The 24039-nt window shown below is 38.8% G+C and overlaps 1 protein-coding gene across 3 annotated transcripts in view; it reads right to left on the bottom strand.

Annotated features, from left to right (window-relative positions):
- SLC44A5 (solute carrier family 44 member 5) overlaps positions 1-24039 on the bottom strand; it is a 425439-nt gene that overhangs the window by 66355 nt on the left and 335045 nt on the right. For all 3 annotated transcript variants that reach the window (XM_061411561.1, XM_061411560.1, XM_061411563.1), the window contains one exon: positions 14870-14954. In XM_061411561.1, the coding sequence (XP_061267545.1) occupies positions 14870-14954 (85 nt within the window). The remainder of the gene's footprint in view (positions 1-14869; positions 14955-24039) is intronic.

Raw genomic sequence — 24039 nt, 5'->3', positions numbered from 1 at the left:
AACGAAGATCATGGCATCCGGTCCCATCACTTCATGGGAAATCGATGGGGGAACAGTGGAAACAGTGTCAGACTTTTATTTTTCTGGGCTCCAAAATCACTGCAGATGGTGACTGCAGCCATGAAATTAAAAGACGCTTACTCCTTGGAAGGAAAGTTATGACCAACCTAGATAGCATATTGCAAAGCAGAGACATTACTTTGCCAACAAAGGTCCGTTTAGTCAAGACTATGGTTTTTCCTGTGGTCATGTATGGAGTTGGACTGTGAAGAAGGCTGAGCGCTGAAGAATTGATGCTTTTGAACTGTGGCGTTGGAGAAGACTCTTGAGAGTCCCTTGGACTGCAAGGAGATCCAACCAGACCATTCTGAAGGAGATCAGCCCTGGGATTTCTTTGGAAGGAATGATGCTAAAGCTGAAACTCCAGTACTTTGGCCACCTCATGTGAAGAGTTGACTCATTGGAAAAGACTCTGATGCTGGGAAGGATTGAGAACAAGAGGAGAAGGGGACGACAGAGGATGAGATGGCTGGATGGCATCGCTGACTCGATGGACATAAGTCTCAGTGAACTCTGGGAGTTGGTGATGGACAGGGAGGCCTGGCGTGCTGCGATTCATGGGGTTGCAAAGAGTCGGACACAACTGAGTGACTGATCTGATCTGATATATATATATATATATATATATATATATATATATATATATATATAACTGATTCACTTTCCTGTACACCTGAAATTAATATATCATTGCAAATCAACTATACTCCAAAAAAATTTTAAAAAAAGAAAGTAGAAATAGGAATGGAAAAGAAAGATGGAGAATGGTAGTGGGGATAATACCCTCTTCTTACATAAAGAGCAGTTAAGACTCTGACAAAAGTTAGTGGAAGAAGCAATAGAGACTCAGAATACTATGTAAAGTCATGAAAGTAACTATAAGAAAATCTAAAGGTAATAATTTAACTATCAAACATGGAAGGTGGAAGAAGATCAGGAAAACATAAAATACATGGGTTAAATCTTCCATTTTTCATAGCAGGCTATCAGTGGATACTATCTAAAATTAATAAAGCATGAAATCAAAGAATATGATTCAAAGTTATGCAAAAAACTTCCAGAAGAACTAAGACCAGTATTTATTTCCCCCCAAGTCATATGTTAAAATCAAGCCCCCAACGTGATGGTTGTTAGGAGATGGGGCCTTTGCAGGTGCTTAGGTCAGGGGGGTGTAGCTCTCATAAATGGGATTAGTGCACTTATAAAAGAGGCCCAGAGATCTCTCTAATCCTTTCCTCCATTTGAGGATGCATAATAAAGATGTCAAACCAGGGAATGGACCCTCACCAAGAAACTGACCAAGCTGACACCTGATCACGAACTTCCAATACCCAGAACTGTGAGATGTAAATTTTTGTTGTTTACAAGCTTAGTCTATGGTATTTTGTTGTAGCAGCCTGAAGTGTCTAAAGCAACCAGAAAGAGAAGAAATTATCTTGTGGAATGAAACTGTGGGTAAGGAGTCTTAAGACAGGAGACCATTGCTTTTATTGCCTTTATTATAAGCTCTTCATTATTGTTGGTTTACTTTCACAGGCATATTTTATTTTGATACAGATTTTAAAAACTAAACCGAGTGGCAAATCTGGGCTTGTAGAATGTTCAAACAAATTTGTGAGATCTCTTTGCCATTTTGTAAGAGTTTTTTCAGTGAATTGCAGATAAAGGTACTCTTTCACTTAGATGTCAAATTAATGCAAAATTTAAATGGAAGTTTTGTTCTCTTAATCTTTCCTGTTTCCCATTCTGAAGTTCATACTAGGTGGATGGGTATTTCAGTCTGTCTAATTTGGCAATTGGGCTGTATCAGTGTTCAAAGTGTTTTTAACCCACATTTTATAAGCTGAAGTTTTTGTAGTAGCCAGAAGGTGGCAACAAAACCAATCGAGTTCTTGCAATTTAGTAGAAATTCCAAAGAAAAGAATCATACCCAAGTATCATGAATAACTTCCCTGCAACCCAAAAGGCAGAGAAAGTCACACACATCAAAAAAGCACCCCATTTCACTTAGAGTTTATCTCTTTTGGCATTTTAGAAAACTCCCAGTTTTTCCCTTGGAATCCTTTTGTTTAGGCATGGATAAACGAAGCATAGAACCAACAGATTCTAGCCCAAACTCTGTTGCACATCTCTAAGCATAGAATTTTAAGCTCAGTTATTTCATTAATCATGAAATTACTGAGCACAAATGTTCTGTTACAGTCTAACAAGTATGTCCTGGACCCAACTGTTCCGAGTGTCTAAACTGCTTACACATCCTAACAAAGATCCATTTCATCTGCAAACGAACATACATACACACACATTTATTTGTAATAACGGTATTTTTCTCTGCTTGGTCTATTTATTTTTTAGTGGAGGAGGGAAAAGAAGAGGAGGTTAAAACAATGTTTTTTGTCTGCTTCAAGCACTTTCCCAAAGAATGATGTTTCATTCATTATACATCATTATGGAAGGACAGTATTCTCCTGGCTTTCATGATGGTCTGAATTCAAGGTAATATGTGTTTTTTCTGAAATCAGGTGTATTTATTTGGACAATGTGGGTTGTCCTGTGTGTTCCTGTTCTCATATGTAAGCACTTTTGCTTCAAAAACAAATAAAAAATAACATAATACAACTTTTGTTTAATTTGGGTCTGGGCTAATTACTTAAGGAGCTATTTAGCAATAATGGTCTCAGATATTTAAATTCCCTATGACGCTGCAATTAATTAAGGGACTGCTGACCCAAAGAATTTTCCACAGTTTATTGTGATCCACACAGTCAAAGGCTTTGGCACAGTCAATAAAGCAGAAATAGATGTTTTTCTGGAACTCTCTTGCTTTTTCGATGATCCAAAGGATGTTGGCAATTTGATCTCTGGTTCCCTTGCCTTTTCTAAAACCAGCTTGAACATCTGGAAGTACACGGCTGACATATTGCTGAAACCTGGCTTGGAGAATTTTGAGCATTACTTTACTAGCATGTGAGATGAGTGCAATTGTGCGGTAGTTTGAGCATTCTTGGCATTGCCTTTCTTTGGGATTGGAATGAAAACTGATCTTTTCCAGTTCTGTGGCCACTGCTGAGTTTTCCAAATTTGCTGTGGAAAATTCTGAAAGAGATGGGAATACCAGACCACTTGAACTGCCTCTTGAGAAACCTATATGCAGGTCAGGAAGCAACAGTTTGAACTGGACATTGAAAAACAAACTGGTTCCAAATAGGAAAAGGAGTACGTCAAGGCTGTGTGGGTCACTAAGAGTTGTACACGACTGAGCAACTTCCCTTTCAATTTTCACTTTCATGCATTGGAGAAGGAAATGGCAACCCACTACAGTGTTCTTGCCTGGAGAATCCCAGGGACGGGGGAGCCTGTTGGGCTACCGTCTATGGGGTCACACAGAGTTGGACATGACTGAAGTGACTTAGCAGCAGCAGCAGAGTACATCATGAGAAACGCTGGGCTAGAAGAAGCACAAGCTGGAATCAAGATTACTAGGAGAAATATCAATAACCTCAGATATGCAGATGTCACCACTCTTATGGCAGAAAGTGAAGTGGAACTAAAAAGCCTCTTGATGAAAGTAAAAGAGGAGAGTGAAAAAGTTGGCTTAAAGCTCAACATTCAGAAAACTAAGACCATGGCATCTGGTCCCATCACTTCATGGGAAATAGATGGGGAAACAGTGGAAACAGTGGCAGACTTTATTTTTGGGGGCACCAAAATCACTGCAGATGGTGATTGCAGCCATGAAATTAAAATATGCTTACTCCTTGGAAGGAAAGTTATGACCAACCTAGATAGCATATTGAAAAGCAGAGACATTACTTTGCCAACAAGGTCCGTCTAGTCAAGGCTATGGTTTTTCCTGTGGTCATGTATGGATGTGAGAGTTGGACTGTGAAGAAAGCTGAGTGCCGAAGAGTTGATGCTTTTGAAGTGTGGTGTTGGAGAAGACTCTTGAGAGTCCCTTGGACTGCAGGGAGATCCAACCAGTCCATTCTAAAGGAGATCAGTCGTGGGTGTTCACTGGAAGGAATGATGCTAAAGCTGAAACTCCAATACTTTGGCCACCTCATGCAAAGAGTTGACTCATTGGAAAAGACTCTGATGCTAGGAGGGATGGGGGCAGGAGGAGAAGGGGACGACAGAGGATGAGATGGCTGGATGGCATCACCGACTCAATGGACGTGAGTTTGAGTGAGCTCTGGGAGTTGGTGATGGACAGGGAGGCCTGGCATGCTGCAATTCATGGGGTCGCAATGAGTTGGACATGACTGAGCAACTGAACTGAACTAAACTGACCCAAAGAAAGGCAATGCCAAAGAATGCTCGAACTACTGCACAATTGCACTCATCTCACACGCTAGTAAAGTAATGCCCGAAATTCTCCAAGCCAGGCTTCAGCAATACGTGAACCATGAACTTCCAGATGTTCAAGCTGGTTTTAGAAAAGGCAAAGGAACCAGAGACCAAATTGCCAGCATCCGTTGGATTATTGAAAAAGCATGAGAGTTCCAGAAAAACATCTATTTCTGCTTTATTGACTAGGCCAGAGCCTTTGACTGTGTGGGTCACAATAAACTGTGGAAAGTTCTTAAAGAGATGGGAATGCCAGACTATCTGACCTGTGTGCAGGTCAGGAAGCAACAGTTAGAACTGGACATGGAACAGACTGGTTCCAAATAGAAAAAGGAGTACATCAAGGCTGTATGTTGCCACCCTGTTTATTTTACTTATATGCAGAGTATATCATGAGAAACGCTCTACTGGAAGAAGCACAAGCTGGAATCAAGATTGCCGGGAGAAATATCAATAACCTCAGATATGCAGATGACACCACCCTTATGGCAGAAAATGAAGAACTAAAGAGCCTCTTGATGAACGTGAAAGTAGAGAGTGAAAAAGTTGGCTTAAAGCTCAACATTCAGAAAACTAAAACCATGGCATCTGGTCCCATCACTTCATGGGAAATAGATGGGGAAACAGTGGAAACAGTGGCAGAGTTTATTTTTTGGGGCTCCAAAATTACTGCAGATGGTGATTGCAGCCATGAAATTAAAAGACGCTTACTCTTTGGAAGGAAAGTTATGACAGCATATTAAAAAGCAGAGACATTACTGTCAACAAAGGTCTGTCTAGTCAAGACTATGGTTTTTCCAGTGGTCATGTATGGATGTGAGAGTTGGACTATAAAGAAAGCTGAGCACCGAAGAATAAATCCTTTTGAACTGTGGTGTTGGAGAAGACTCTTGAGAGTCCCTTGGACTGCAAGGAGATCCAACCAGTCCATCTTAAAGGAGATGAGTCCTGGGTGTTCATTGGAAGGACTGATGTTGAAGCTGAAACTCCAATACTTTGGCCACCTGATACAAAGAACTGACTCATTTGAAAAGACCCAGCATCATGCTGGGAAAGATTGAGGGCAGGAGGAGAAGGGGATGACAGAGGATGAGATGGTTGGATGGCATCACCGACTCAATGGACATGAGTTTGGGTGAACTCCAGGAGTTGGTGATGGACAGAGAGGCCTGGTATGCTGTGGTTCATGGGGTCTCATGGAGTCGGACACGACTGAACAACTGAACTGAACTGATCCTAAGAACTATGCAATCAACAGGGAATGAGGGAAGAATTGCAAATCTGAATGTCAAGTTAAACATGGAACATGGATTAAATATGGAACATGGAAAACTGATTTCACTGCAACTCTATCAATGTGCAACCTAAGCAGCACAGAATTGGGGGTTAGAACATGCTACTTTTGCCCCTTAGTAGTCAGTTGACCCTGAATGCATATTTTAACCTATCTGAATTTTCTTCCAAATTTTGAAAATCAGAGTAAAATAATGACACCTACTAAGCAGTGCTGATAGGTGGATCTGATAAGAACTTTACACTGATCTCCATCTTGGGAGCAAATCAGTGTCCTATCTGTGCTCCCCCTTTATTCTGATTCATTTCACAATGAATATACCAGGCACGGACGACAATGAAGTGTTGAGGATACAACAGCAAAACGAAAAAGAACGTCCCTGATGTCAAACAACTTTGACTCTAGAAGAGGAAGATAAACAAGTGAAATCAATGCTCAGGATAAATTCATGTAGTGGTAAGTACCCAAGGCATTAAATTAGGGTCTTGTGCCAGAAAGTAACTAGAGAAAGTGGGGGTAAATGTAATGTTTCAGATGGAATTGTAGGCATTATACTTTATTCTTTAGCCAGCACACTGTACCATACTAGATAGAAACCCATGGATTTCTTTTTTTTTTTTCATCTAGATCCTACTTTAATTTTTTCCAGTTTTATTGAGATATGCTTGACATGTAACATGTTTTAGTTTAAGGTATATAGGATAATGATTTAATACATGTATATATTGAAAAATAAGTACCACAATAAGTGTAGTTTACATCTGTGACTTCACCATACTGTACACTGTGTGCTTGCTTGTAGTGTCCAACTCTTTGCAACCCCATGGACTGCGGCCCACTAGGCTCCTCTGCTATGGAATTCTCCAGTCAAGAACACCGGAGTGGGTTGCCATTTCCTGCTCCAGGGGACCTTCCCTACCTAGGGGTTGAAGCTGTGCCTCTTGCACCTGCTGCATTGGCGGGCGGATTCTTTACTGCTGCGGCCCCTGGGAAGTCCATGTTGTGCACTGTTGTTGCTCAGTCACTAAATCGTGTCCAGCTCTTTGCAGCCTCACGGACTGCAACATACCAGGCTCTTCTGTCTTCCACTATCTCCTGGAATTTGCTCAAATTCATGTCCACTGAATTGATGCTAACCATCTCATCCTCTGCTGTACATTACATCCCTAGAAACTTGTAACTGGAAATTTGCACCCTTTGACCACCTAAACCCCTTTCCTACACCCAGACCTCCTACTTCTGGAAAATGTCGATCTTTTTTGTTTTTATGACTTCATTTTTTCTTGACAACACATAGCATAATGCACTTAAGGGTCCATCTATCTTGTCACAAATGGCAAGATTTCCTTCTTCTTATGACTGATTTTTTAAAAATTAAATTTGTTTATTTACATAAAATCACATTTTCTTTATCTGTATACCGATCCAATGACACTTAGGTTGTTTCTAAGACTTGGCTATTGTAAGCAGTGCTGATTATAATAGTGCTTCAGTGAACAAGGGGGTGCACATATCTGTTCAAGATAATGATTTAATTTCTTTTAGATGGGTACCAAGTGGAATTATTGGACCATGTGGTACTTCTATTTTTAATTTTTGCAGCTCTTCATACTGTTTCCTATACTGGCTGCAATAATTTACATTCCCACCAAAAATCCACAAGGGTTCTCTTTTCTCCACATACTTACCAGCACTTGTTTTCTCTTGTCTTTTTGATGATAGCCATTTTAATCAGATGATAACTCATGGTTTGATACGCTGATGATTAGTGATGTTGAGCACATTTTCATATAGCTGTTGGCCATCTGTATGTCTCCTTTGGAAAAATGTCTATTTAGATCCTCTGCTAAATTTTTAATCATTTGTTTCACTGTTGTTTTTTTTTTATTTTTTTATTTTTGCTATTGAATTACATGGATTCTTTATAAATTTTGGTCACTAAACCCTCATCAGATGTATGATTCACAAATAATGGGTTGTCTAAAACGTCCAGGATTTTCTGTAATATCTTACGGAAAAACCCAAATAAGTTTTTTGGCCAATCCAACATTTTATCCCATTTCATAGCCTGCTTTTTCATTTTGTTGATGATTTCCTTTGCTGTGTGGAAGCCTTAGAGTTTAACAGACATTTAGCTGTTTCCATTTTGTTATTACTATTTCATAGTACCTCAACATTAGGAAAGTTTATATAAATTTCCATTAGGTAACTTTCTAGGAGAAAAAGTGCTGAATCAAAAATAATATACAAATTGATAAACAATTGATAAACTGTGATAAATCTTATCATATTTTGCCAAAACCAGTAGAAAATTTGAATTCTTCCCCATGCTTTGGTTAACCCTGGAAATTTTAATCTTTTTAATTTGACAGCTTCATCCTGGAGTCAAGTGGGGCTTAGGAAGCATTACTACAAAGTTAGTGGAGGTGATGGAATTCCAGCTGAGCTATTTCAAATCCTAAAAGATGCTGCTGCTAACGTGCTGCACTCAACATGTCAGCAGATTTGGAAAACTCAGCAGTGGCCACCGGTATGGAAAAGGTCAGTTTTCATTTCAATCCCAAAGAAGAGCAATGACATAGAATGTTCAAACCACATACAATTACATTCATTTCACGTGCTACCAAGGTTATGCTCAAAATCCTTCAAGCTAGCCTTCAGCAGTACATGAACCAAGAACATTGAGATGTACATTCTGGGTTTCAAATAGGCAGGGGAACCAGAGATCAAAATGCCAACATTTGTTGGGTCATGGAGAAAGCAAGGGAATTCCAGAAAAACATCTACTTCTGCTTCATTGACTATGCAAAAGCCTTTGACTCTGGATCACAACAAACTGTGGCAAATTCTTAGAGATCAGATCACTTTACCTGTCTCTGGAGAAACCTGTATGTGGGCCAAGAAGCAACATGGAACCAGACATGGAAGAACAGACTGCTTCAAAATTGGGAAAGGAGTATGACAAGGCTGTATATTGTCACCCTGCTTGTTTAACTTCTATGCAAAGTACATCATTTGAAATGCCAGGCTGGATGAATCACAAGCTGAAATAAAGATTGCCAGGAATTATCAACAACCTCAGATATGCAGATGATGTCACTCTAATGGCAGAAAGTGAAGAGGAACTAAAGAGATTCTTGATGAGAGTGAAAGAGGACAGTAAAAAAAGCTGTCTTAAAACTCAACATTCAAAAAGTAATATCATGGCATCTGGTCCTACCACTTCATGGCAATAGAAGGGAAAATAGTGGAAGCAATTAGAGATTTTATTTTCTTGGGTTCCAAAATCACTGTGGATGGTGACTGCAGCCATGAAATTAAAAGACACTTGCTCCTTGGAAGGAAAGCTATGACAAACCTACACAGTGTATTAAAAAGCAGAGATATCACTTTGCCAACAAAAGTCCATATAGTCAAAGTTATGGTTTTTCCAGTAGTCATGTATGGATATGAGAGCTGGACCATAAAGGTTGAACACTGATGCTTTTGAATTGTGGTGCTGGAGAAGAATCTTGAGAGTTCCTTGAACTCCAAGGAGATCAAACCAGTCAATCCTAGAGGAAATCAACCCTGAATATTTACTGGAAGGACTGATGCTGAAGTTGAAGCTCCAGTACTTTGACCACTTGATGCGAAGACCTGATTCATTGGAAAGACCCTGATGCTGGGAAATATTGAAGGCAAAAGGAGTAAAGGGTGGAACAGGATGAGATGTTTAAATAACATTACCTACTCAATGGACATGAATTTGAGCAAACTCTGTGAGATAGTGGAGGACAGAGGAGCCTGGTGTGCTGCAGTTCATGGGGTCACAACGTGTTGAACACAACTTAGTGACTGAACAACAACAATATCAATTAATTTGCATTTCTTTACAAACTGGGATTGAACAGCACTTTCTATTATTATTGGTTATTATATCATGTTATTTTGTTTTTAATACTTTTTCCAACTTCTATATTGAGTTACCCTCTTTTCCTTTTCTGATTTTGTAAAAAGTAGTTCATAAAATAAAGCTTTTGACCCATTGTCAGATACATATATATGTTGAAAAACATTTTTTCCTGAATTTCTGCTTACCTTTTAATTTTGTATACCACTTTGTAGGTGAAAGTGGGTTTACATTGTGTCATAATATACTTGAACATTTTTGTTATGTTTTCTGGCTTTGGTGTCAAGTTTAGAAAAAGTTGTTTTCCCCATTATTCTATAAACCCACTCCTGCATTTTCTTCTGTTACTTTTTTTGGTTGTATATTTTATATTTAAATTTCCAAGTTGCAGTATTCATTTTGGCATAAGGTATGCAATAAATATCCAGTTTTATTTTATATTTAGGAATAGCATTTCAGTTGACTCAGTACCACTTATTTAATAATCCATTGTTTGGTACTAACTTGAAATCCCATCTTATCACATTCAAAATATATATTTGTAAAGGTATTTATTTCTTCCTGTCTAGTTTTATGATAATTCCATACTGTTTTAATGATTGAAATGTGATATTTTCAGAAATATTTTCATTAACTACTAAAAACTCTCATAAACATTTGAAATAACCTGTTAACTTTTCAAATTAATACACATTTAAGAATTAAAACATTGGGAGGCTTAAAATACGTATACTGAAAAGCATAGATGGTTCAGAAACATACATATCAATTTACCAAATGATAATAGTGTTATCAGAAGTCAGGACAAACAGCATAGTTTTCAACAAATTATTCTAAGATCATTGGCTTTACAACTGGAAAAAAAAGGAAGTTTGATTCCTACTTCATTCCATATACAAAAACAAACTGCAAGTATATTAGCAATTTATAAATTCTCATAAACATAGACATCCTGGATAAATATAATTAAATGTTATCTTTAGGAGGAAGGCAATCATCATGAAACAAAATCCATAAACTATGAAGAAAATTAACATAGTTCAGTTCAGTTCACTCAGTCGTGTCCGACTCTTTGCAACCCCATGGACTGCAGCATGCCAGGCCTCTCATCCATCAATAACTCCCAGAGTCCACTCAAACTCATGCCCATTGAATCAGTGATGCCATCCAACCATCTCATCCTCTGTCATCCCCTTCTCCTCCTGCCCTCAATCTTTCCCAGCATCAGGGTCTTTGCAAATGAGTCAGCTCTTTGTATCAGGTGGCCAAAGTATTGGAGTTTCAGCTTCAACATCAGTCCTTCCAATGAATATCCAGGACTGATCTCCTTTAGAATGGACTGGTTGGATCTCCCTGCAGTCCAAGGGACTCTCAAGAGTCTTCTCCAACACCACAGTTCAAAAGCATCAATTCTTCGGTGTTCAGCTTTCTTTATAGCCCAACTCTCACTCCATACATGACTACTGGAAAAACCATAGCCTTGACTAGACAGACCTTTGTTGGCAATGTCTCTGCTTTTTAATGTGTTGTCTAGGTTGTTCATAACTTTTCTTCCAAGGAGCCAGGATCTTTTAATTTCATGGCTGCAGTCACCATCTGTAGTGATTTTAGAGCCCAAAAATAAAGTATGTCACTGTTTTCATTGTTTCCCCATCTATTTGCCATGAAGTGATGGGACCAGATGCCATGATCTTAGTTTTCTGAATGTTGAGCTTTAAGCCAACTTTTTCACTCTGCTCTTTCACTTTCAAGAGGCTCTTTAGTTCTTCTTCACTTTCTGCCATAAGGGTGGTGTCATCTGGGTATCTAAGGTTATTGATATTTCTCCCGGCAATCTTGATTTCAGCTTGTGCTTCATCCAGCCCAGTGTTTCTCATGATGTACTCTGCATAGAAGTTAAATAAGCAGGGTAACAACCTCCTTTCCGATTTGGAACCAGTCTGTTGTTCCATGTCCAGTTCTAAGTGTTGCTTCCTGATCTGCATATAGGTTTCTCAAGAGGAAGGTCAGAGAGTCTGATATTCCCATCTCTTTCAGAATTTTCCACAGTTTGTTGTGATCCACACAGTCAAAGGCTTTGGCACAGTCAATAAAGCAGAAGTACATTTTTCTGGAACTCTTTTGCTTTTTCAATAATCCAACGGATGTTGGAAATTTGATCTCTTGTTCCTCTGCCTTTTCTAAATCCAGCTTGAACATCTGGAAGTTCATGGTTCATGTACTGTTGAAGCCTGGTTGTCTTGGAGAATTTTGAGCATTACTTTACTAGCATGTGAGATGAGTGCAATTGTGTGGTAGTTTGAACATTCTTTGGCATTGCCTTTCTTTGGGATTGAAATGAAAACTGACCTTTTCGAGTCTTGTGGCCACTGCTGAGTTTTCCTGATTTACTGGCATATTGAGTGCAGCACTTTCACAGCATCATCTTCCAGGATTTGACATAGCTCAAATGGAATTTCATCATCTTTCAGAATTTGAAATAGCTCAACTGGAATCTCATCACCTCCACTAGCTTTGTTTTAGTTATGCTTCCTAAGGCCCACTTGACTTCACATTCCAGGATGTCTGGCTCTAGGTGAGTGATCACACCGTCATGATTATCTGGATAATGAAAATCTTTTTTGTACAGTTCTTCTGTGTATTCTTGCCACCTCTTCTTAATATCTTCTGCTTCTGTTAGGTCCATATCATTTCTGTCCTTTATTGTACCCATCTTTGCATGAAATGTTCCCTTGGTATCTCTAAGTTTCTTGAAGAGATTCTAGTCTTTCCCATTCTATTGTTTTCCTCTATTTCTTTGCATTGATCACTGAGGAAGGCTTTCTTATCTCTCCTTGCTATTCTTTCGAACTCTGCATTCAAGTGGATATATCTTTCCTTTTCTCCTTTGCCTTTCACTTCTCTTGTTTTCTCAGGTATTTGTAAGGCCTTGTCAGACAACCATTTTGCCTTTTTACATTTCTTTTTCTTGAGGATGGTTTTGATCACTGCCTCTTGTACAATGTTCATATGTACCTCCGTCCATAGTTCTTCAGGCACTCTATCAGATCTAATCCCTTGAATCTATTTGTCACTTTCACTGTATAATTATAAGGGATTTGATTTAAATCATACCTGAATGGTCTAGTGGTTTTCCCTACTTTCTTCAATTTAATCCTAAATTTGGCAATAAGGAGAAAATCTAGAAACTATGAAGAAAATTAACAAAATCAATTCTTAAAATTATAAATACAGATTTTTAATGGCTCCATTATATTTTATTAAATACAATGGCCACAATTTATTACCATCCACATATTATTAGATATCTGTAGAGTTTCCAATATATTGTTATTACAAATAATACTTTAAAGAACATATCAGTGTTACTCTAGGATTGTCTCTGAATGATCTTTAATATACTGAAATTTATGGTATCCCACTTTTGTTGAAAATAAGTGGGTCATTGGCTTAAGTCCAGGAAACACTGTTACAGAAGCCCTTTTAAAGATAGCCTATTTTAAAGAACTAGTGATTTAGAGATCTGTGTGATCTTTTTACCACCTGGTGCTTTCTTTGTCCTTCATAGTGTGAAGGTTTTGTTGGCAATGTCTAGGATTTTTTGAGTTACTGAGGCTAAGAATTACCACCCTGTCTGAGAATTTAGTTGTCTCTAATAGGCAATGAGGACCTTTGTAGACATCAACTTACATATTGTAAACTCAACCTGACATGATTAATCATGTCACTCAACCTCACCCAAATTTCTGGTTTCTCTTAATTGCCCATAATAATTCTACCCTGTATTTTGTTAACACTTTCCTAACCTTATTTTTTTAGTCTGTTTTATATCTTGGAATAATAAGCTCTACAGTTATAGTTGGGTGACATGGGAACACAAGAGAAATATTCTGAGCCTTGTTTTTGCTGTTTCTGGTGGTAGAGAGAGCAGTTGTTTCTTTTTTTTTTTTTTTTTACCCTTTCATTACCAACTTTTATAGAAACTGAATTGGTTATGAAGAACCAGGAGATCGAATAAAAACTCAGGTATTACTAGAAAAGAAAAGGACCAATGAGAAAGGAGAATTTTTTTTTCTAAAAATGTGGGTTTCTGTTTTGTTTTTTATAAAGAAGAAATAGAAAACTTACTTTCAGAACTGCAGATGGTGACTGCAGCCATGAAATTAAAAGATGCTTACTTGGAAGGAAAGTTATGACCAACCTTGATAGCATATTGAAAAGCAGAGACATTACTTTGCCAACAAAGTTCTGTCTAGTCAAGGCTATGGTTTTTCCAATGGTCATGTATGGATGTGAGAGTTGGACTGTGAAGAAAGCTGAGCACCAAAGAATTGATGCTTTTGAACGGTGGTTTTGGAGAAGACTCTTGAGAGTCCCTTGGACTGCAAGGAGATCCAACCAGACCATTCTGAAGGAGATCAGCCCTGGGATTTCTTTGGAAGGAATGATGCTAAAGCTGAAACTCCAGTACTTTGGCCACCTCATTCGAAGAGTTGACTCATTGGAAAAGACCCTGATGCTGGGAGGGATTGGGGGCAGGAGGAGAAGAGGATGACAGAGGATGAGATGGCTGGATGGCCTCACTGACTCGATGAACGTGAGTCTGAGTGAACTCCATTGGTGATAGACAGGGAGGCCTGGCGTGCTATGATTCATGGGGTTGCAGTGTCGGACATGACTGAGCGACTGAACTGACTGACTTTCAGAAATGAAAACTTTTGTTATGATTAACATTAGAAAGGAATTTTATGGAAGATTCTTTCTTGTTTGTTTCAGCTTCAGGGTCATTGTCAGCAGCAGGTGAGTTATCTTGAAAAGTCCACCTGCCACTCATTGAAGACATTCAAGGTGTGCCCCTCACTTTGAAAGGTGGAATGGTTTATCCGTAGACACTGTGACAAAAACAATTCTAACTACTGTGCCATCTAGCTTTTTAGCAGCTACTCAGATCTCAGCCTTCCAATAGCTCATTTCACACAGCATTTTAAAATATGACTTCTCATAAAGCTCACTGGTCCAATTTATCCATCACAATTATATTTTTTACTAACCAGGTCTTCATGTATTTTAATAAAATTCTGCAGAACGATGACATCTTGTCTAAATCAAATAATATGAAATATCCCACCTATTTATAAACTGTCTCCGGGTAAAAGAAGACGGAAGCCCTATTTTATGAATTTCAGTCCTCTTATGAAGTCTTAAGTAGGACTAATGCAAAAATGACTTCCACATTCCAGCTTAGACAATAAAATCAGCAAGGTGGCCATACTCACTCATTGGGGGTGCCCTTCTGGCCACAAAAGTAGCCCTGGCTGTCTGTAGGATAGGCCACTCTTCTGGGGTCACCATTGACCCAGGCTGTAGGAACAAGAAAAGACAAAACAATCAGCAACAGCTGGCTAAAGGCAGTCTGATTTGAGAAATTAGAATGCACCACTGCAACACACTGCAACACCCCTCAGTCACAAAAGATTATTGATTTTCTTCAAAGAGTAATTTCTTAATGAAAAGCAAAATAAAATACGGATGAATCAGTCAGAAAGCACATTTATTATTCTCTCAGGATTCATCTGGATTGTAGCCAAAGCATGAGGTAACACACTTAGAAAATGACATTTATTAAAATGTGAATTAGAGGGCACACTACAAATGCTTGGTTGGCAAGAAGTCACTTTTGCTAGGACTCAAAATGAAATGATTTCATATCAGAGCTAATAAATCTACAGTAAATATTATGATGTAATTCTTTTAGGTTATACATAAGTGAAGCCCATTTCAAAATTTCCAGAAATGAAACTATAATGCCCAATTCAAATTGGCTAGTTCTTTATGATCTGTTATGACACTATAAAGGCAAACAGTAGCAACTTTTGAAGTAACACACAATAAAAATTCAGTATACATTTTGTCTAATAATCTCAAACTGCCTATAAATATCCAGTGTTTTCAAACTTCATGAAATTGAAGACTTGATTCTGTTTTCTTTGAAGATGCTAGGTAGGGTCATATAAATTCATCATCCTTATTTTCTAAGAATTATACACTTGCCAGCTGTATTAGAGAACCACACAAAGTAATATATGGTAGCTAAATTGGGAGATACTCTAATTCTAACTGAATGCTTGTAATTTCTCTAATTCGATTAATGCAATTCTATGTGGCAACCTGAAAATGAAAGTGTTAGTCGTTCAGTCATGTACAACTCTGTGTGACCCCCACGGACTGTAGTCCATCAGGCTCCTCTGTCATGGAATTCTCCAAGGAAAAAATATTGGAGCGGGTAGCCATTCCATTCTCTAGGAGATCTTCCAACCCAGGGATCAAACCCAGGTTTCCCATAATGCAGGCAGGTTCTTTACCACCTGAGCCACTTTCTATCTCCCTAGGAACTTTCCTGGGTTGGGAAGATCCCCTGGAGAAGGCAATGGCTACCCACTCCAGTATTCTTGCCTAGAGAATCCCAGGGACAGAGGAGCCTGGCGGGCTACAGTCCATGAGGTCGCAAAGAGTCGGACACGACTGAGCAACCAACACTTTCATGTGGCACGAAAGTTTGTGGGAGGATGAAACCATGTACATGTATGGCTGAGTTTCTTTGCTGTTCACCTGAAACTATCGCAACATTTTTATCAGTTATACTCCCAATATAAAATAAAAAGTTAAAAAATTCCAGTTCCTAAAAATTTGGAAGATGCATTGGCCACCGAACGTTTGCCTCTGCATATGGAAAACCTATCTCTTTGTCCTTTGCTTCTTTTAACATTTGCCCAGCTATCTCCTTACCCACATTGAAGGATTTGACAGTTCATGTTACAATTCAATCACTCATATATACATGGCCTGTGTGACTTGGAAAGATAAAAATAAATCAATTCTGAATGAGAATTTTAATATGGAAAAGAAATTTTTCTCAATTTTTATCATCCATCCAAGCCTTTCCTTTTAGTATCCAAGCACCCAGAAAAGTCTCCATTATCTAATTCTTTCTCCAATGTCATAGAGACTAAATCAGTTTCATCTTCTAAATACCTTCTTATAAAATCTGACTCATTCAGGCACTCCTCTCCCATCTTCATTTCCCAGAATAAAGAAATAAGTAAGGCATTTAAATGACAACTAAGTGTTCAATGTACAATGTCTCTAGACACTGTTTTATTAAATTCTGTTTTTATAACTTAGTTTGTCAGATACCTAAGAGATCTAATTTTACAAACTCTATTTTCTGTAATATATTTCTTTAAACTTTATCCCCAAATGTTTGAGTCCTTTTTTATACACTTAATTCAAAATGGGCACCTAAAGAACCATTTCATCCTCTGTCGTCCCCTTCTCCTCCTGCCTTCAAACTTTCCCAGCATCAGGGTCTTTTCCAATGAATCAGTTCTTCGCCTCAGGATGAGATAGTTGGATGGCATCACTGACTCAATGGACAAGAATTTGAGCAAGCTCTGGGAGTTGGTGATGGACAGGAAAGCCTGGCACACTGAATTCCATGGGGTCTTAAAGAGTCAGACACGATGGAGCGACTGAACTGAACTGAAAGGAGCATTTGGATTGCAACATTTGCTGCTTAATATTTTTACGACCCTGAAAAAGTCACTGAAATGTTTTAGTCTTGGCTTTCTCATTTGTTACTAAAAATGGTTACAATAAGACCTGATCCCAAAGAATGTTGAGAATATGAAAGAAGATAAAGTGGAATGCCTAATGTGGTACTAGGCATACAACACGGACCTAATAATGCAAGTTCCTGTCTTACTTGGATTTCATGGAAACCAAACACTGATGCAGGTAGCTGATTTGCAAAGTGATTTTAGTTGAGTGAAAGTGAAGAGAGTGAGACAGGGAAGGGAACAAAGTCAATAAATGGCATGTTAATGAGTGGGATAATGTCGTGAGTGAGGTGACTCCGTGCTGCTGGGAACCTTCTCGGGAACCATACAGAAGAACGTCAGCCCATGCCGCCATGTCGGTGGGCATGAGGAAACTATCCGCCATAGTGGCAAGCAAACTTAGACGGACTGAGGGGTTGAGGGGTTGTGGTAACACCTGCAGTAGTTGTTGTTTTTTGTCATCCTCAGTCATCCGATTAAAGAAATTACTAAATGATCTCTGTATGTCCTGTTCAGTTAAGTTCAGTTCAGTCGCTCAGTCGTGTCTGACTCTTTGCAACCCCATGAATCGCAGCACGCCAGGCCTCTCTGTCCATCACCAACTCCCGGAGTTCACTCAGACTCACGTCCATCAAGTCAGTGATGCCATCCAGCCATCTCATCCTCTGTTGTCCCCTTCTCCTCCTGCCCCCAATCCCTCCCAGCATCAGAGTCTTTTCCAATGAGTTAACTCTTCGCATGAGGTGGCCAAAGTACTGGAGTTTCAGCTTTAGCATCATTCCTTTCAAAGAAATCCCAGGGCTGATCTCCTTCAGAATGGTCTGGTTGGATCTCCTTGCAGTCCAAGGGACTCGCAAGAGTCTTCTCCAACACCACAGTTCAAAAGCATCAATTCTTCGGCGCTCAGCCTTCTTCACAGTCCAACTCTCACATCCATACATGACCACAGGACAAACCATAGCCTTGACTAGATGGATCTTTGTTGGCAAAGTAATGTCTCTGCTTTTCAATATGCTATCTAGGTTGGACATAATTTTCCTTCCAAGGAGTAAGCGTCTTTTAATTTCATGGCTGCAGTCATGAAAATGCAGTCACCATCTGCAGTGATTTTGGAGCCCAGAAAAATAAAGTCTGACACTGTTTCCACTGTTTCCCCATCTATTTCCCATGAAGTGATGGGGCCGGATGCCATGATCTTCGTTTTCTGAATGTTGAGCTTTAAGCCAACTTTTTCACTCTCCTCTTTCACTTTCATCAAGAGGCTTTTTAGTTCCTCTTCACTTTCTGCCATAAGGGTGGCATCATCTGCATATCTGAGGTTATTGATATTTCTCCCGGCAATCTTGATTCCAGCTTGTGTTTCTTCCAGTCCAGCATTTCTCATGATGTACTCTGCATATAAGTTAAATAAGTACGGTGACAATATACAGCCTTGACATACTCCTTTTCCTATTTGGAACCAGTCTGTTGTTCCATGTCCAGTTCTAACTGTTGCTTCCTGACCTACATACAGATTTCTCAAGAGGCAGGTCAGGTGGTCCTGTACTAGAAGTCAATACCAGTTTAGTTTATGTCAGAGTTCTCAACAAACACATGAAAATGAGAGAATAAGGTCTATAGAAGACCTGGAGACGAGGTGAGACCTGGGAAAGACTGGAAAATGACTAGGATTTGAGAAGGAATTGGGAAGGTGCCCAGGAGTGGGGAAGGAATTATAGATTGATGAAACAGTGTCATAATAAGAGGCTTCAATTTATTAAATGCTTACATATATCAAGTATTATGCTAAATGTATTACATCCATTTCTCATTTGAGTCTCACCATAGCCTGTGAAGTGGACATTATTTTCCCTTCAATTATTTGCAGCTCAGAGTTTTATTTACTCTTAAGATCACTCAGGTTTTAAGCAGCATAAACAGGGCTTGAACTTAGGAGTGTTGCTCTCTAGGGCTCATGCTTTAAACATTAGATTATAGTCACTACACTGCTGCCTACTAAAGGGTAGATTAGGAGAGAGCTTGTTAACAGTGGGAAACAACAAGATATCAGCATAATGAGGATCAGCAGTATGTTAGACACATATGGTAGGAAAGGAGATAACACAGGTAATTTTGGAGCCTCTGCCATCTGTACAAAAGAGCTTTGTACTTGGCAGGAGAAAGCATCTGGCTGACAGGGATCTGATGCCCAGGGACGATGGAGGAAAAGATGAAGATGGAAGTGTCAAGGGAAGAGTTTTCCTTGATTTTGTAGTTTTGAATTACTAAGTGGCTGCTACGCCTCTCCATGCAGCCTCTAGCACAGAAGTGTTGCTGCAGATGCTCTGTTTTTGAGCTAGAACATCGAGACTTTGAGCTGAAAGTTGCAAGGGTCAGTTCAAACAAGTCACCTCAATCAAGGATATCTAGTTCTCTCTCTCTCTCTTTAAGTCTTTATGAATTTACTACAATATTTCATGTTTTATGCTTTGGTGTTTTGGCTGTGAAGCATGCAGGATCTTAGCTTGCTGACCAGGGGTTGAACCTGCAGCCCCTGCATTGGAAGGCAAAGTCTTATCCATTGGATTACAAGGAAAGTCCCTCTAGTTCTCTTGGTCTTCTTCATTAAGTCCACATCTCTCCACACTTCCACTGGAGGAATATGGTGGGGGAAAAAAAAGAGGCGGGAAAAGGAAATATGCAGTAGCAGTTATTCTGTCCCTTAGTAAAGCAAGGGGCTTCTCACATTTTACTCCCTTTCTTGGAATTTCTCTATTCATGGAAATTCTAGAACTGTGCTGTCCAATATGAATAGCTACTAACCACATGTCTACTTCACACACAAATGTGGCTTATCTGAAGCGAGCCATACTATAACCGTGAAATATATTTCAGGTTTTAAAGACAGTATGAACAACAACAAAAAAGAATGTAACTATCTCATTAATACTATTTATTTTGATTATATTTGAAATTATAATATTTGGTTATGGTTAATTTTTAAAGGTATATTATTATAACTAATTTCATCTATTTCTTTTTACTCCCATAAATGTAGCTACTAGGAAATTTAACATTACATATATGACTCGCTTGAGTTTCTCCATGATAGATCTGTTTTAGAATATTTCCCCACAAACATCAGGGCTTCTCATATAAGGTAATTAATAATGCCATAGCATTATGGCTATGTGAGTCCTTCTCAATCCCATCATACTCAGCACATCCTTTTTATAACAAATATTTGACAATGTTCCTTTTATAAAAATCTTGAAATAATATTTATAAAACATAACTTATCTACCACAAATTCTTTTAAAAACAATAACATGTACTAACTGTAATGTAAATGATAAATTAAAAATTAATTTAAAATTAAACAATATGCATATAAATATGCAAATGCTCACATGTAACTAAACTAGAAGACACAATGGAATAGTCAGATGCTTGTACGTATAGATAGAATCATTGAATATAACGGTTATAATTGCAGGAGGATTCAAGCAATTGTGTAGGAGATTCAAATACTACAAGTGGTGTTATTAGTCATATGATTTTCCTAAATGAACAAATTTTATTAAATTGCAACAAAAAATATAATCTTTCTTCAAATTCTCTTGCTGCTACTGCTGCTAAGTCACTTCAGTAGTGTCCGACTCTGTGCGACCCCATAGACGGCAGCCCACCAGGCTCCTCTGTCCCTGGGATTCTCCAGGCAAGAATACTGGAGTGGGTTGCCATTTCCTTCTCCAATGCATGAAAGTGAAAAGTGAAAATGAAGTCGCTCAGTCGTCCCCGACTCTTAGCGACACCAAGGACTGCAGCCTACCAGGCTCCTCCGTCCATGGGATTTTCCAGGCAAGAGTACTGGAGTGGGGTGCCATTGCCTTCTCCGTCAAATTCTCTTGGTAGATATTAAAACCACACAAAAATAAAAATGTGTGATTTTAAAACAGAAGTTCTAGATTCAAGTATTTAAAAGCAGATTGTCACCTACGTAAGTGGGACATGGGAAAGTTGGCAGGAAGTGCAGAATTGTCCTATATATTTCCAGGCTTCTATCTTCCCTGGCTCCCACCCACCCAACCATCCTCTCATTGCTGCTGCTGCTAAGTCACTTTAGTTGTGTTCAACTCTATGCAACCCCATAGATGGCAGCCCACCAGGCTCCGCTGTCTCTGAGATTCTCCAGGCAAGAACACTGGAGTGAGTTGCCATTTCCTTCTCCAATGCAGGAAAGTGAAAAATGAAAGTGAAGTCGCTCGTGTCCGACTCTTTGTGACCCCATGGACTGTAGCCTACCAGGCTCCTCCATCCATGGGATTTTCCAGGCAAGAGTACTGGAGTGGGGTGCCATTGCCTTCTCTGCACTCTCTCATTAAAAGATAGTAATACTTCCAAAACATTGTAACAATCAAAAACCAATTTTCCCAAAGACCTCCTATGCAGTGGTATTGCTCCAGTTGAGAATCACTGATTTAGATGTTCACTCACATTCTGAAAAATCTAAAATATATGTATAAATTTCACAGTATTTTCTCCCAGATTTTGGGGGGATATGCTCTCATGGAGTTATTATAATTTAATCCCATGTACTTGTAAAAAATTCACTTATTTTTTTATAGTCCACATATAAGAGATACAGTATTTATCTTTCTCTGTCTGATCTATTTAACTAAACATAATACCCTCCAAGTTCATCCTTGGTGTTGCAAATGGTGAAATTTTTACTCTATTTTATGGCTGAGTACTATTCCAGTGTATGTATTTGTGTATGCACACACAAACACACACACAGACACTACATCTTCTTTGTCCAGTCATCTATTTTTGGGCATTTAGGTTACTTCCATTATCTTGGCAATTTATAAATAATGCTGCTATGAAGACTGCAGTACACATGTCTTTTCAAATTAGTGTTTTGTTTCTTTGAAGTGGGATTTCAGGGTCATATGGTAGTTGTATCTTTTGTTCTTTTGAGAAACCTCTGTTCTGTTTTCCATAGTGGTTGCACCAATTTAAAATTCCACTAACAGTGTACAAGGGTACCCTTTTCTCTGAATCCTCACCATTTGTTATTTGTGTTCTTTTTTGAAAATATTTGTTTTTAAAGGTATGAGGTGATACCTAGTTGTAGTTTTAATTTGCAATTCTCTGATGATTAACAATGTTGATCATCTTTTCAAGTGCCTGTTGGCCATCAGTGTGTATTCTTTAAAAAAATGTATATTTTAAAATTTGTATAGAAGGAGAAAATACTTCAAATAGCCAACACAATCTTGAGAAAGAAGAACAGAGCTGAAGGAACCATGCTTCGTAAGTTCAGACTATACAACAAAGCTACAGTAATCAAAACACTGTGGTATTGGTTTAAAAATAAAAAGACACATAGAACAATGGAGCAGAATAGAAAGTCCAGAGACAAACACACATTTATACCCAATGTACAGGAAAGGAGGCAAAAATACATAATGGAGAAAAGACAATTTCTTCAGTAGGTGGTATTGGGAAAACTGGAGACCTAGATGCAAAAGAATGAAATCAAAACATCCTCTAACACAATATACAAAAATAATCTTAAAATGGATTAAAGACCTATATGTAAGATTAGTTCAGTTCAGTTCAGTCACTCAGTTGTGTTCGACTCCTAGTGACCCCATGGACTGTAGCACGCCAGGCCTCCCTGTCTATCACCAACTCCCAGAGTTCACTCAAACTCATGCCCATTGAGTTGGTGATGCCATCCAAACATTTCATCCTCTGTAGTCCCCTTCTTCTCCTGCCTTCAATCTTTCCAAGCACCCAGATCTTTTCAAACGAGTCACTTCTTCACATCAGGTGGCCAAAGTATTAGAGTTTCAGCTTCAACATCAGTCCTTTCAATAAACACTCAGGACTGATCTCCATTAGGATGGACTGGTTGGATCTCCTTGCAGTCCAAGGTACTCTCAAGAGTCTTCTCCAACACCACAGTTCAAAAGCATCAATTCTTCTGTGCTCAGCTTTCTTTATAGTCCAACTATCACATCCATACATGACTACTGAAAAGATCATAGCCTTGACTAGATGGACCTTTGTTGGCAAAGTAATGTCTCTGCTTTTTAATATGTTGTCTATGTTAGTCATAACTTTTTTTCCAAGGAGCAAACGTCTTTGAATTTCATGACTGCAGTCACCATCTGCAGTGATTTTGGAGCCCCCCAAAATAAAGTCTGCCACTGTTTCCATTTTTTCCCAGTTATTTGCTATGAAGTGATGGGACAGGATGCCATGATCTTTTGAGTTTTAAGCCAACTTTTCCCACTCTCCTCTTTCACTTTCATCAAGAGGCTCTTTAGTTCTTCTTCACTTTCTGCCAAAGGGTGGTGTCATCTGCATATCTGAGTTTATTGCTATTTCTCCCGCCAATCTTGATACCAGCTTGTGCTTCATCCAGCCCAGCGTCTCTCATGAGGTATTCTGCATAGAACTTAAATAAGCAGGGTGACAATATACAGCCTTGATGTACTCCTTTCCTGATTTGGAACGAGTCTATTGTTCCATATCCTGTTCAGTTCTAACTGTTGCTTCCTGACATGCATACAGATTTCTTAGGAGGCAGGTCAGGTGTTCTGGTATCCCCATCTCTTTAAGAATTTTCCATGGTTTGTTGTGATCCACAGAGTCTAAGGCTTTGGCATAGTCAATAAAGCAGAAGTACACGTTTTTCTGGGACTCTCGCTTTTTTGATGATCCAACAGATGTTGGCAATTTGATCTCTGGTTCCTATACCTTTTTAAATCCAGCTTGAACATCTGGAAGTTCATGGTTCACATACTGTTGAAGCCTGGCTTGGAGAATTTTGATCA

The sequence above is a fragment of the Bos javanicus genome, chromosome 3 (genome assembly GCF_032452875.1).
Source record: "Bos javanicus breed banteng chromosome 3, ARS-OSU_banteng_1.0, whole genome shotgun sequence".
In the NCBI taxonomy this organism is placed as follows: Eukaryota; Metazoa; Chordata; class Mammalia; order Artiodactyla; family Bovidae; genus Bos; species Bos javanicus.
The sequence above is the reverse complement of the archived record's forward strand: the minus strand, read 5'-3'. Positions and strand labels throughout refer to the sequence as shown.